Source organism: Pristis pectinata, chromosome 25 (genome assembly GCF_009764475.1).
Source record: "Pristis pectinata isolate sPriPec2 chromosome 25, sPriPec2.1.pri, whole genome shotgun sequence".
In the NCBI taxonomy this organism is placed as follows: Eukaryota; Metazoa; Chordata; class Chondrichthyes; order Rhinopristiformes; family Pristidae; genus Pristis; species Pristis pectinata.
The window spans coordinates 21,057,615-21,073,445 of NC_067429.1; the positions used below are offsets into that span (position 1 = coordinate 21,057,615).

Below are 15,831 nucleotides of genomic sequence, written 5' to 3' on the forward strand. Positions count from 1 at the left end.
CTTCTCAAAATATTGGCAGGATGTTGGCCAGAAGGCATCAGCCAATCATCTCCTTCTATTTTGCATTCAATCCTGAATCAGCCTTTAAAGGGTGCATTTATAAAAAGTAAACAATTCCAAGTTGGTTGGTGCTGTATTAGAACTATTTATGGTGTTCTATTAATGAAATGACAAGATCTCAACTCTCAAGTTACAACAATCTTAAATTGTAACTGGAGGGCGATATCTGGGATACATTTTAAAATGGACAAATTGGTTCAATTGGTCCCAAGTCATTCCCAAGTTGTTGAAGGCACTTCAAGCAGAACTAATTCACTTTTAATTAAAGATTCAAGGGAGTGCAGAGTAGTCTGCAAAATTTCCTTCTGCTAAATTAATAATTATGATGGACCTTGCCAGAGCTGGAGCAAGTTTCATAATCATAGCTTTTATGAAATCTTTTTAAAGCTTTTTTTTGGGGTGGGGGTTGTTGGTGGTCCTTGAGACAACAGGATATCAATGTGCACTCTCATCCACACTGAGGAAACACTTGCTGCACATAAAATTAACAGGAGAATCCAGGAGAAAGCATGCTACCGATGTAGCAAGTGACTCAAGCAGAACTGAAATGCGGAGAACAACAAAGATAGCTCTGATATAGTAAAACAAAATGCGCCCGAAAAATTTGCAATATTTGTTGGAAGAGTGTTAATACATGTAATTGGCACAAGTATAAACAAGGAAGCATCAAGCTTTTTCAAATCTCTCTTCTGTGGAGGAAATAGAGCAGTCCAAAACAAGGCATGATAATCCAAGGGTCACTATCAATAGTAATAATTGTACATGGCAATGATGTTCATTAATCATGTCACATAATGCAGTTGCAAAGTTAAACACATAACAAGTGCTTCAATTGGCCACCAGCAACTTTTGATGAAATATTGTTTGATCCAGGGTTTTTGGGGGGTGGGAAGAAGGTGGTGGTTGGTTGATGATATGATTAAGGTAGCAGAAAAAGCTAAATTAGAGTGATCAGAGTTATGGATGGAACGCCTCCGATTACCAGATCAAATAAAGTTAACGGAGCCACTTAGAAATACTGTACAAGTCAGTACTCACAATAGCCAGCAAGAGTTTCCTGCATGTTAGAGCACAAACATGCTGAAGTGTCTGGTCTCTGTCAGTACTTCAAACCTCCCACCAGGATGTACAGCTCTGCCAAGTTTGGTAAGCAGCCTTGTTCCCCATCCATTTAAAGTGGTCCCTTCCTCTCTATCAACTACCCCAGTGCATACCCTGTACTTGGCCAGATAATCGCCAATCACATTCTGTTGCCAGATCTCTTCTGCAGTCTTGGGTGGCTCTGGCAGTTTCCCACGGATGGCAGAGCCTTTTCCGTCTTTTCCATAGCCCTGCCTTTTCTGCTCCGATTCGGCCTTTGCCGCTGCCTCCATGCGTCGATACTTTTCCTGTTGCAGCAAAAACATCATTAAGTCCTTTAAAATGTAATCCCTTCCATTAAAGACATAGTAACTGAATGTATTGCAATCAACTTGCAGTTCAGAGAGCTACCTGTTGCTGGATTATTGATTGTGTATGGTACCATTTCATAAAATTCCACTTTAACATAGAACCTTGCAAGGTGCTTCAAGCAAGCACTGCCAAACAAAAATTTTCAAGCTCAATCTACTAGGTTGACTCCCATATGGAGACAACCATGTGGCATTTTCCCTTTCACAGATTTACAATTTCTGCAATAGCCATACGAATTTTACTGCTCAAAGTACACATATAAAACTTAGTTCCAACATTGCAGCTCTTCCCATTGAGCACAGAAGCTCAAGAGACAGCAAGAAAAAAATGGTTTTGAATATCTTCAAGGAGTATGGTCAATGACAAAAGTTTTTTTTTAATATTTATTGCTTAAACACTATAAACACAAGTCCTGGAAGTGTACGTCCTGGTAACAAGGCCAATTGGAATCATGTATTACTAGTGTCACAGCAAGCTTGAACCACCAAAACACCCATACATGGTACAAATTTAAGCCCTTCATTGAAGATTCCTGTGCCTAAAATACAAGTAGATCATCTTCCCCAATTTCAGGACAAGTTATATAACAAAATAAAGCAAAAGCTGGTAATAATCCAGGACTTAATGCCAACTTCAAATTGCAAAACCTAAGCACTAATTACTTTGTTCTGGCAGATAATGGTTTATGTACAATTAATTCAGGAAGCTGTCATACTGATCAATTTAAAATACTGCACATTACCTACTGCTTAACCACGTTAAAAGTAAAAAAAATACTCAAAATGCTCTGATGGATTAAACTTGCTCAAGTAGATTCTATATCTCACAACCTAAATGCTTGCTTTTCCACTATCTTAAACTGTTCAATTACAAAGTTATACAACATCCAAAGTAGCAGGATGTTAATGAAATGTGCCGTGACCTGTAAAGGAAAGCAGCACACACTGTTGGTGGTTGAGGAAGAACAGAAAAGGTGGGGTGGGGTTGGGGGGTTGAAATCTAACCGCAAGATGAGGAAGAGGAAAAAGACTCAGGATATGACATTAAAAGGCATAAATTTTGGAAACTAATCTTTGGACTTTGGTCAGAAAAGAGAAAAAAGCAACATGGAATCAGGTAACTACTCTGCATAGAAAATGAAAGCTGAGTACCTCAGCAGCAATGAAGATTAGTTGACACAAAAACAAATGCAGAAGAGTGTGAAAAGGTGGCTGAAGCAAAGTGGCTGACAAGAGTTTTATGCTACTGGCATTGTTCAAAATTTGTCCATTTGTCTGATGCACTCCGGCTACTGGGCTCTCATGGCAATGGGAACTTTAATATTGTCAAACAAATTTAAATACACATCAACAACTGAATTTGCACTTGCAGTAGGCTCTGACCAAAATTGAAGCAATAACAAATCTTTCCATTTTTTTTCCCTCCATCTTTTCTTATCTAAGTCATTAGGCAGAGCTGGGGTTAGGCTCTAAAAAGAAACTGGACCTCTCCTGAAAGGCATAGATGCTTCAAAAGGCTATTTACTATAAGGAAGCTTCACAGCAAAGCTAGATCAGATCTTCTGCCCCAATACCAAGATATCGTACAAGACCCCTGGTTTCCAGCTCTGGTATCAATGTGAGCATCTTCTACCTTGCCACTGTTTGCAGCTGCTCTGGTGGACATGTTATGGAAACCAACAGGGCAACGAGTTCTCAACTAGGATTCCAAACCTTTTCAAACTGTGAAGCCTGCATGCTGAAACCATGCCAGGTCAAAACCTGATGCAAACACAATTGTCCCTGTTTAAATTGGACATAGCGGCTGGTGGGTGAAAAGTAGAAAACCTTTGTACCCAAGTTACATTCAAATGTTTTTAAGATTCATTTTTACTGCTTTAGATGAAAAATAATCTTTAATTCTTTTAGGTATGTGGTACTAGCTGCTTGTGAAGAGATATTCATAGACAGCTTTGAAAATGGGCGACCAAGGGTTTGGGGATAAGAGGCCTAACCTGGTCTGTACCAGGACAGCCCATGCAACAGTGGTCCCTGCTGCAGTGAAGGGAGCTGGGCTCCTGCCAAGATCCACACTGAAACAAACAACGTGGCTCAGTTCTGTGCAATGAAAGGTCTGCCCCAATTAGAAACCCAAACTCTGGACCATTTTTTGGTCTGCTTGAACTGCTAGTGTAGCTGATGCCCTGCACAACAAATGGGTAAGGCAGCAAGAATTAAATGAGAAACAAGAGAATGCAGATACCAGGAATCTGGAGCAACACAAAGGAGCTGGAGGAACTTAGCAGGTCACCCAGCATCTACAGAGGGAAATGGACAGTCGACATTTCAGGTCAAGACCCTTGATCAGGACTTGCCTGATGAACAATCCTGAATGAAAGGTCTCGACCCGAAACATGGACCATCCATTTCCCTCGATATATACTACCTGACCCACTGAGTTCCTCCAGCTCTTTTGGGTGCTGCTCAAGAATTAACCTGCAGTCTTCTGATCCAACACCTTAGCACACATTTCAAAAGTCATGAACTCTGCAGGAATCTAGTACTATGAATTTTATGGAGAATTCCTGCAATGCAGGTAATGCTGCTGACCCATTTCAACCTAATTTACCTATAGTGGAATGAGATCAGAATCTTAAAAAAAGCTTTGAATGGATCATTTGGGATACTTTAGCCCCTTCCTCCTTTAACTACACTCCACAAACTATGGAGATCTGGGACCACCACGAAACGGGGCAAAATGACTAGGAAGGAAAATGCAACCATCACACAAAGGCTCCTGAGTGCAAGGTCAAACGCATATTACAGCAGGGAGGCTCAGGGAAACCCAGCAATGATAAAGGAATGAATAATAGAAAGGAAAAATAAAACCAGGAGGAACTTAAAGTACAAGACTCCTCAAACAATGCTTCCACATACATTGGAACTGTTGAGATTTGCTTTAAAAATATCAAAGAGCAGGACTTCAGAAGTGCCTTTAAACATCTCTATACTCATAGGCAGCAAAAGCTTCACAGTGACTGCAGTTCTAATCAATACAAACAAGAATACAATAGTTGTGCAAGCTTCAGAGGGCATCACAGAGGCAGCAATACACAGTAGGAACAACTACAATAATTCTTCATTTGAATTAGGATGCAAAGTGGAATAAAATTGCAACATAGGCTTCTTCACTCCAGGGCTAAAACCGATTAAAGGTGGGAAAAGATCACTGATCTTCTACTTGCTACTAACCAGTGTGTGACATTTTTGACAACTTTGTGACAATTGCCATCTGTTTGTGTTGCAAATTTGCAGCCAGGCTATGGATCTTAGAATATTGGAGGTTTTGTTTTGAAGGGGATGGAAAGATGGAATCAGCCAACATGATGAAGTACAGTCACTTCAGTACTCCAATTACAACTGTGCTGCTCTCATCCATTCAATAACAAGTTCAAAACACTGGCAGATTCTGCCATCCACAAGGCTAACTGACACCCATTGCTGTTTAAAACCAGGGCCATGGAAATTGTGATCCAGATATAATAGATCACACATGCTCAATGAAATATTTCCCTTCATTCACGACTACTCTTGACTAACGTCTCACCACAAGGTCTCAATGAGCTGCTCAACTTAGTTTGTCAATATGCACCACAAATGCAAGTACGGAACTGCTTTTTGAAATATTGAACCTCTGGCCACCCACTGCCCAGCCCACACTGTGGTATCTGATAGCCACTCAAACGATTATTACCTTTTTCTTCTCAGACAGCTCAGTCCACATCCTGGCCAACTTTCTTGTCAGTTCACTCTCCGACAGCTCTGGCTCCTCCTCCTGCAACTTCTTGCGCTTCTCTTCCGAGAAAATGAACATGGCAGAGATCGGACGCTTTGGTTTGTCAGTAGTCGTCTGATAACAAATGTGAGAAGAGACCCTTTAACCATTTGCTTATTCTGGCAGCTGGTCTTCCACTTCCTTTACCATTCTCCCTTCAAGCTGCCAGGCCTCGGTCCTATTTAATTTTTTTTAATTTAGAACAACTCTCCCTGCAAAGGGCCTCATGGCGCATACCTCAAATTGCGATGCACACCGACAAGGCACTGGAGCCTATCCAGGTGTGGACGAGCTCTTGTGGGTGCAGTGGAACAACTGTGCATTGTCAATTCTCCTCTAACCAATGCCTACCATTCCAGTAAAAGCAATAGAGAGAAGGTTCTGCAAAGCTATTTTTCTCTGCCAAACTGCCTACTTGTCTTTTCAATTACTATTGAAACAGACAAAGCACACAATTAATCTGGCCACATCAATCACTATCCTGCCCTGCCATTCTAGTCCACTGCAGGAATGTTTAGAATTTATTTCAATGGATGTTCAATTAAGTGGAGTTGCCAGAGTACACATTTTAGTGACCTTTTGTTATAGCACCCAAACAGCCAAGAATGTGATTGGATTTTCAACAGAATGGAATTCACCACCGAGACTCCACACAGTATCAATCTACTATTATCAAGAACGTCAAGTTTTTCATACCCAGAGTTCTGGGTGGAGAAGGCTTAACTGAATTCTGTAAGGCTATACTAAGTCATCATTGCAGCTGTGGCAGCACATTAAATTGCCATGCACATACACCATAACCACTGAACTCTTAGCAATTCTGGTGCACAGACGTCCCCACATGAAAACCAGTAACATCCAGTCAACAGATAATGGAGGTAGCACAGATTGTTGTGGGAGAGGAAAGATCATTCAGTTAAATAAAAAGAGAACACAGAAATAATCACACATCTACCATATTGATTGGGTAATTGTTTATTAAATGCTTTCAGCTGATGATCAAACCATAAACGAACGGTGTCACTGTGACCAGAAAAAGGCTGGGTCATTCTAATTACATACATCCTCTTACCCATTACAGATTTACATTTTCCTGAATACTTGGAGACCACAGGTGGGCTGGACAATCATAGCAAAGAGTCCTACAGACTTCATGATCGGCCAATGGAAAAAAAGTGATAGCACTCTGGATGATACCACTTCATGAAATGGAGTTAATGTCAATGACAGGAGCAAAGAGAAAGGAAACTTACTGAACAGTGAAATAGCAGAAAGATGAAGGTAAGCAACATTCAGCAGTACTTCAATACCCACCAAATGACTTGATCATTGTCCCAACCATTGGCCTTTTAACTGGAACAGCAATGGGTGCAAGTCTATACCAAATACTCAATTACAGTATTTGTTGTATGAGCCACAGAGTGCTTAAACAATACTTGCATACCGTTTCTCCTCAGTCCTCCCATAACAAATCAAATGCAAGTAGTTAAGATAGACAAAATTGACAAGAACCAATACGAATATTGCTGGATAACTACAGCATAATACAAGAGCAAAAAAGGAATTGGAAGATTTTGAACAGTTTGCAGAAATCAAACTAAATACAAGTAGCCTACATCATTTTTGTTGCACATGTTAAATAACTCTGTACATCTGGAATGAGCTGTACTAGTTGAGGTAATAAGCATGGTTGTAATAACCCAGTGTTTGAAGACTACACCATTTTAAAAAAATCACAATAATGTCAAGCATGAGGTTCCAGCAGAGACATCTAAACTTTAATGCAATTTATAGGCAGACCTGCCTTATCAAATATCATTGAATGGATTGCAAAATTTGTACAAGCCTGCAAACAAACATTCAATGGCCCCTGATCAATCTAGATTATTGGCAATAAAAAGTACATCTGGGAAACAGGTAATGCCAGTACATTCTGGAGATCCTATGAGAGGTTGCCTGTACACTTGAATGCATTCTCTAAACAGCATAAATAACTGTAATACAAGTCCAATTCATATTTCACACTGCACCATAAAATTCTAATGTTAGTAATGATGTCTGCTGTTATTCCCAAGCACCCAATGTCTTTCTACTAGGAAACACTAAGTATAACACTAGGAAACAGTACAAGGAATAGTCCTCCAATCAGAAGTAATAAGACCAAAGGACTTCCTTTGCCATCACCAAAGGGAAGCCTCAATGATGAAAATGTCCAGAATACACAAAAGCAAATAATAAAACACTCAAATGCACACACAGGCATCACTGGTTTGCAACTTCACTCATGTATTACTTCATTAAAAGCGAGGAGGTTTTCTCCATTGACATAGAAGACTATTTATGTGAATATTTTCAGTTTATTCTGAACTTGAATCTGCTGCTTACAATTTGTTCTCCTAAACAAGGCTGTAAGTAAAAAGAGCCAAGTGAATGAGTTCACAATCACAGCCATGGTTAGAATAGCTGAAAGCAGGTTTGCAAAATACAAAAGTTAGTGACCAAGAGCAGCATCAGAATGGCAAAGATAAAATGGGAGGGAAGAGAAACCAGCAGAAACAAACATACAGCCAGGTTGCATACAGATAACTGAAGCAAGGCATGTGCGTCTTTACCAAAAAAGCCAGAATGGGAGAAATAATGCAAAAGTTTGGCAGGACTGAACAGCTCCTTCATGGTCAGATTTGAGAGGCTATCAAACCAAATTAAGTCCTAAAAAAAAATGCAGTATACATGATTAACAATATGCATAACAACACAAGACCATAAGACACAGAAGCAGAATTAGGCCATTAAGTCTGCTCTGCCATTCGATCATGGCCGATTTATTTTTCCTGCCTTCTCCCCGCAACCTTTGACGCCTTTACTAATCAAGAACCTATCAACCTCAGTTGTAAATCTACCCAATGACTTGGCCTCCACAGCCGTCTGTGACAATGAATTCCATGGATTCACCACCCTCTTGCTGAAGAAAATCTTCCTCATCTCTGTCCTAAAGAGATGTCCTTCTATTCTGAGGTTGTGCCCTCTGGTCCTAGACTCTCCCACTACCCAAAACATCCTCTCCACATCCACTCTATCCAGGCATTTCAAAATTCAGTAGGTTTCAACGCCATCCCCCTCATCCTTCTAAATTCCAGCAAATATAGGCCCAGAGCCAAACACTCATATTTTAACCCTTCCATTCCCAGGATCATTCTTGTAAACCTCCTGTGGACCTCTCTAATGCCAGCACACCCTTCCTTAGATATGGGGCTCAAAACTGCTCACAATACTCCAAATGGCCTGACCAATGCCTTATAAAGCCTCAGCATTACATCCTTGCTTTTATATTCTAGACCTCTCGAAATGAATGCTAACATTGTATTTGCCTTCCTTACTACTAACTCAACCTGCAAGTTATCCTTCAGGGAATCCTCCACTAGGACTCCCAAGTCCCTTTGCACCTATTTCTGAATTCACTCCCCATTTAGGCCTTTAGTCTATGCCTTTATTCCTTCTACCAAAGTGCATGACCATACACTTCCCTACACTGTATTCCACCTGCCATTTCTTTGCCCATTCTCCCGACTTGTCCAAGTCCTTCTGGAGACTCTCTGCTTCCTCAATACTACCTGCCACCTTACCTATCCTTGTAACATCCGCAGACTTGGCTACAAAGCCCCCAGTTCCGTCATTCAGATCATTAACATATAACATGAAAAGTAGTGGACCCAACACCAACCCCTGCGGAACACCACTAGTCACCAGCAGCCAACCAGAAAAAAAACCCTTTTATTCCCACCCTTTGCCTTCTGCCAGTCAATCTTCTATCCATGCTAGTACCCTTCCTGTAATACCATGGGCTCCCATCTTATTTAGCAGCCTCGTGTAGCATCTTGTCAAAGGCCCTTTAAAAATCCAACTAAACAACATCCAACCACTCTTTGTCTATCCTGTTACTTCCTCAAAGAATTCCAACAGATTTGTCAGGCAAGATCTCCCCTTAAGGAAACCATGCTGACTTTGGCCTATTTTATCATGAGCTTCTAAATACCCTGAAACCTGATCCTTAATAATGGACTGTAACATCTTACCAACCACTGAAGTCAGGCCAACTGGCCTATGATTTCCTGTCTTTTGCCTCCCTCCCTTCTTAAAGGGTGGAGTGACATTTGTGGTTTTCCAGTCCTCTGGAACCATTACTCTAGTGATTCTTGAAATAAGAATAATATGTTGTAATAAGCCACACAAGTACTCCAAGATATTTAAAGATACAAATCCAGACATTTAAAATTCATAAATGATGATAACCATAGCCAAGTAATCAATCAAAAATTTAGAGCGGCAAGCACAGATCTGATAAAGGAATGCATTGAGACTCCAATGCTTGCACAAGCAATGTCAGCCTTGTGCATCATAACAAATCAGGTCCTTATCCAAGGATCAAAATACAAGTTTAAACAGTGGCAAGATGAGATTTAGTTTCTTGCCACCAACAGTTTTCTTTGCCTGTGCAGTATAATAGGCAGAAGCTAAAATGCCTCATCACATGATGCAAACCACACCAAGAGAGTCTTAGTGTTGTCACAACAACATGGTATCATCTAAAATACTTAAAGCTTCCAGTACCACCGATTTCCTAAGCAATAGGTGATAGTCACAACACTCGAGCCAGACCAGGCCACTGGCAGCAGGTCAAAAACCCATACCCATATACCACCAGTTTAAACATTTCAATAAATTTAAAGCATCTCCAAAGGAAAACAATAGCATCCCTTAAAGAAAATCTACATTCAGAGGCCATCATAAAATAATTGGTGCAAGATTTCTCATAGCCCCGGGCAGAAAACGTACACCAGAACAAGAGACTCCCTTTCAACACCAATGGATCGAACACTGAAAAAGCTTTATGGAAATAGCTGCTGACCTGAACCATCCAATTCCTGTTTTTCTGGCATGGACAGAACTAAAATTCAGTTGCACATACAATGCCCAATAGACAAATATTAAATCAATTTCTCTCCCCACAGATACTGCCTGCCCTGCTGAGTGTTTCCAGCATTTAACAGTTTTTCTAAACCCAGTGAAAGAAGCTGGTTTGTGAAGCTTCATCCTCAATTTGTAATTTAAAAAAAACCCTTTTAGCAAAAGCAACCAGGGACAACAGAGCAACAATCACTACAATGAAATTGAATCGGCAAACTAAATCAAGCCATGCCTAATTTATATATAGATGCTCAAACAAAAAAAATGTAAAACCCAAGGTTTTACAATCTAGATCACTATCCTAACTTCACATTTAGTGCAATTCCAGACCCAATTAAAAACATGGATTTTTAAAACCAAAATATACAAGACGAAGCGACAATCTGCTTGAGGAACTCAGTGGTTTAAGCAGCATCTTTGGGAGGGAAGGAAATGTCAACTTTTCGCATCAAAACCCGGCATCACGATGTCAGGATATACAAGATGAACACCTGCCTAATATGATGCACCAACCCTGTAAACATTTGTATCACCTGGACCTCTTATATGGTATTACATTATGATAATCCTAGATTCAATTTCACACTAAATAAGGCAAAAATCAACAATGAATGTGGCATAATTGAACTGAATGCTCCTGGATATTGTATGTTTTATGGAACATGTCTAAATGAGGTGAAGGAAATGCATATACCTGGTTTTTAATGACACCCACCATAGCAGGCAGATTACTGACACTCAATGTTTAGTAATCAGAGGATCAAAAATATGACCCAGCATCAGCACCTTGGGGATGAATAATGATTGACTCAGTGTTCTCAGGTGCAATGGTACAATATTACTTGAGATAACCATTGCAATATTTTTCTCAGCATTTATGCAAAACAGGCACACAAAATTTGATGTCTTGTCAGAAGCTTAGCTTAAGCTTCCAACATTAAAACTAGACACTGCGTGCACCAAACCTGTGTGGATGGAGATTGATCAATTTCTGTATACATTTTATGGGAAAATTCCATATCACCACAAATGAAAATGAAACTACCTGTCCAAAAACAAAATTACGCACCTTGGCGGCATCTGAAGGAGACGAGGGGACGCCTTTGACTCCACCCTGCTTCAGGTTGCTTGCTGCTTTTTTGTTTAATCCAATCATCTTTTCCTCAGACAGGACTCTTTGCTGTTCGTGTTCAGGGAGGCTCTGCCATAGGACAATAAATGCTTAATTTTGCAAGATGAAAATCCTGCTACATAGTACAGAATTGCCGCAGTCCCAACAGCAAACATTTTTGCAGCTTCACCAAAGAGAAATGGAAAAATTTCTTCTATTCATTCTTGGCTCTTTCAAACTACAATTCAATGATGCAAACATAAAGTGACACCTACCAGCAAAAACCGATGAAGATTAATTTCATATTCCTTCTTTTTCTGTGGGAAATAAACAAATGATTCAAGTTATTAGAGTCTTGATGTCTGCATTTGGTAACAATAATCTTCTCTTCCAAATCCATTACAAATCTAAATTGTGTCAGTTTAAACAATCAGAATTACATCCTAACTTCCTAATCCCCAGTGACAGCTAACATGCAATATCATACGTCATCCTACTGCTTGAGACTCACCCCATTATTTATTTTCCTCTTTATGGATGTAAGCTAGCGTAGTGGTTAGTGCAACGCTATTACAGCGCCGGCAATCGGGGTTCGATTCCCGTCACTGTCTGTAAGGAGTTTGTACATTCTCCCGCGTCTGCGTGGGTTTCCGCCGGGTGCTCCGGTTTCCTCCCACATTCTAAAGACGTACGGGTAGGTTAATTTGGGATTTAAAAATGGGCGGTGTGGACTCACTGGGCCAGAAGGGCCTGTTACCACGCTGTAAATAAAATTTAATATTAAAATTTAATTTTACAAAAATCATTCAGGACAAATGAGGATTAAAAAGGTAACCTTTAAGATTACCAGTTATTGTTGAGTCAACAGATTAAAAAATAATGAATGCTTCTGTCATAGATTTCCACATCAGATTTCAAAAGTGCAATGACATGCCACCACACTGACCTGTTCACATCGTTTCTGATATGCATCCTTCTCTTTCTGAGAGAGCATCTTCCACTGTTTGCTGCACAGAACCATGCGTTCTGTGCTGGGAATATCTTTCATGTTGGACATCAGTTCAGCGCAATAAAGAGAATAACCATTTCTGAAAACAAGAGGAAGTGGTAAGGTATAGTTGTACAATGTTTGAAACATTATATAATCAATAGTGATACAACAATACTGGCAAGTAAAACCTCTCTGGGATTATCACAAATCCATGGTGATGCAAGACAAGTTACAACAAGAAGATCAGAAACATTGAGGAAATATTGTTAGGTTAAGTGGGTGCACAGAACTTTTGACAGATGGATTTCAATGCAGGTGGCTAAGAGACCAGGGTATTCAGATGGTGAAAATTTAATACCATTGGACATCTACTTAAACAACCAAGATGTTGTAGTGTCCAATTCAAGAAAAAAAAATAAAGGTAGCTTATGTTATGGTAGGCTCCATAATTACAGGTCTATAATGAAAGGGGAGAAAGTTTTACCACATCAATGTAGAGTCCTGGTTAAACTGCATCTGGAGATCAATGTACAGTTCTTGCCATTTCAACAAAGTTCACATTGGTCTTGGAAATCACACATACAGACTTAAGTTGCATGGACTCCATTATGGAGAGAGATCACAAAGGAGGATTGAGGTCTCCAAAATGCAGCATGGTTACTTAAGGTGTTGGTGGAAAATGGACACTCAATTGAAGTCTTTAGGAAAATAATTGACCAAGCAGATAAAACATTCATCTATAGGTGTGGAGCTTAGGATAAGGAGCAGGTGATTTGGGACACAAATTAGGAAACATAGCTTAATACAAAAAGGGTAGAAGCTTGGAATTCTCTCCTACAGGCAACTGGAAGATCAAAATTTTACATCCGAAGTAACTTCTAAAGATACCAATGGATTATGGTGCCAAAAATAGGTCAGAGTTGAGGCATATTAGCCACAATCTCAAATGGATAGCAGAGCACCAAAGGACCAAATAGCCTACTCTTGACCTAAATGTCACGTAAAGCTTTGAGCTGTAATGTCCCAATTTGTGGGGTGATCATAACAGCTGAAAAAGCGGAAACACAGCCAAAGAGATGCAACCATATTGTTAGATTGTGCGTGTTAAGACAGCAGGTTTTCCAAAATGCAGAACACAGCATGCTTCTCCCTCTTGCAAATAAGAATGATTTATTTAGCTGTTGCATTCAAAATACTCCCCACAGACACATTTCAGAAGGAAACATACGGAGGAGGTTTTGTGGGTCGACCATCAAACTTATCCTTGAGCTGTCTTTCGGCTTTAGTCAGAGTATTTTTGGTCAAATCATCCAGACTGATGCTTTGTTCAGGGTGACGTAGAACATAATCTCGCATAGCTTCCTGCAAGCAGAAGGTCCATGTTCAAATTGATTAGGTGATCCAAGGTCACTAAACAAGCTTTTCCCTTCATCTGCTCCATAAAAACTCTTTGTAATTTTGAAAGGTTTTGCAAAACCTCTTCTCAAAATTCTCTGCCCCGAGAACAATCCCAGTTTCTTCAGTGCTTCCTTCTGCATGCTCTATATCTAATTGTCTTTTACAAGTGTGGTGGCCAGATTATGGCAAAAAGATTGCACAAAAACAAGGAAGTCATGCTCAAAGTACAGCTTCAATTTGTCCTGCGAACTCTCACCACACCTTAAAATTATAGCCTGCCCAATGCACCAGTTTTTCCCCTGAACCCTGATATTATTCCCCTTATCTTCAACTACATTTCAACACTACCTCAACTCCAAACCTTGAAGCGATGCTTAATGGTTTTCTCACTCATAACTTCCTGACCTATTTTATATTTCCAGCAGCCTCTGTCCTTAGGTCACCATTACTTGGCTTTGTCTTGCACTGATTTTCATAGGCAATTGCCATTGCCCATGGACTTCAAATTTTAAAATGAGCCCCATGCAGACAGTGCAGGAGGAGTATTTACCTGCCACTTTCCCCTATAAAGTACATTCTTAAAGGCACTCTGTGACAGTTGCAGAAATCAGTGACATAGCTGCACATTTAGGCAATGCACATAGAACTCTTACTCATGCCTATGCCTCAAAGAAATAATCCTCTAGTGAAAAGCATAAAGACTTAGTCTCATCATATTGTTATATAATCAATCCTGCTGCTCGGTGAGGGAGAGATCACTTTAGTCAGTATTTAATTACCTCATACAGTTCTCGCTGCTCTAAGCTTTTGCCAATCCACTTGAGTCTTTTCTTGTCAGACAGCTGGGACCACTGCTTCCCCAGTGCTTCTTTAACATCTTTCATAGTGGCCTGGGAAAACAAAATATTTATTGATACATGATATCCATCAAATATTAGCTACAGCATTTGATTGCTAGATAGCCAATTCTTCTAGTAACCCTGGTTGACAACTGCAACAAGAACAGCAATTAAAACCAGGTTGAAACCTAAATGTCCATTGCAGACAGAGAAGTGAATTAAGATTTTTAAATCCACTGTGTGTTCGACCTGTTAAGTACATATATAAAACACTACACATTAATTCTCAGATATGCTGAGCCTAGGCAAGTTACCAAGGGTTTTGATGGAGAATTCAGAAACATTTAATTCACTTAGAAAAAAAAAATCAAAAGGCATGAATAAAAGTGACCAACCTTCAAATGGTCACCAGCCTGAAACATTCATGTTCATCGTTTTAAGTGCTGTTTGACCAGCTGATTTATTATAGTATTTTACATTGATGATGCAAGTTGGCTTCAGCCTGCACTGGTATTTATGTAGGACTAACAGGATAAAGGTTTTGCTTGAAGCCCAACCACAGCAAAAAGATCAGTTGAACTAATACATGGCAAAATGGAATAATAAACCTAAACAAAAATGTTACATCTTTCTTAGGAGATGGTAGAACTTAGGCATAATAGTGCCAGATTCAAATGAGATGTGCGAATCAACACCAATGGATGGAGTTAATTAACCTGCCATCCTTCAAGTCCAGGGTCGAGCAGCCAGCACTTGAACTTTCAGTAGAGAAAGAGATTTCATGCTTGCTTCGGTGAAGATGTTACATCAACCTGACATCAAAGATCACCTGGTGGCCTTTGATGCCAGTGAGGTTGAAGTAACATGTTCACTGAAGACTATCCAGAAGCTTTATCTTACAACTTGTAGGTATTAGATCTGTTTCATTAAATTAACAATCCCAAATGCCAACAACCCCATTCAACACATTATAACCACAAAGTGATCCATTTTGAGTTTGGTATGAATACAAGGTGGCTTTCAAGTACCTTCCAACTGCAGAGATTGAAAGTTCAAATCATGTTGTTTTGATAGCTGCAGTTGAGTAATAGCAGGGGAACAAAACAAGTTCCTCAAACCTTGCTGATTTGCACTGGGAGCCATTACTGCAGCCAATCGGCCAAATACAGCGGTGGGCTGTGGACGACAGTTCTGAAGGGAAA

General features: G+C 39.9%; 1 protein-coding gene across 10 annotated transcripts in view; it reads right to left on the minus strand.

Moving 5' to 3' along the window:
• Positions 1 to 15,831, minus strand: part of ubtf (upstream binding transcription factor) — a 52,340-nt gene that overhangs the window by 16,711 nt on the left and 19,798 nt on the right. For 6 of the 10 annotated variants that reach the window (XM_052038512.1, XM_052038509.1, XM_052038514.1 and 3 more), the window contains exons 8-14: positions 14,570 to 14,680; positions 13,621 to 13,754; positions 12,348 to 12,489; positions 11,677 to 11,718; positions 11,360 to 11,491; positions 5,245 to 5,400; positions 1,275 to 1,448 (exon numbers count right to left, since the gene is read on the minus strand). In XM_052038512.1, the coding sequence (XP_051894472.1) occupies positions 1,275 to 1,448; positions 5,245 to 5,400; positions 11,360 to 11,491; positions 11,677 to 11,718; positions 12,348 to 12,489; positions 13,621 to 13,754; positions 14,570 to 14,680 (891 nt within the window). The remainder of the gene's footprint in view (positions 1 to 1,274; positions 1,449 to 5,244; positions 5,401 to 11,359; positions 11,492 to 11,676; positions 11,719 to 12,347; positions 12,490 to 13,620; positions 13,755 to 14,569; positions 14,681 to 15,831) is intronic. The other 4 variants (XM_052038516.1, XM_052038513.1, XM_052038518.1 and 1 more) reach the window with 2 other exon arrangements.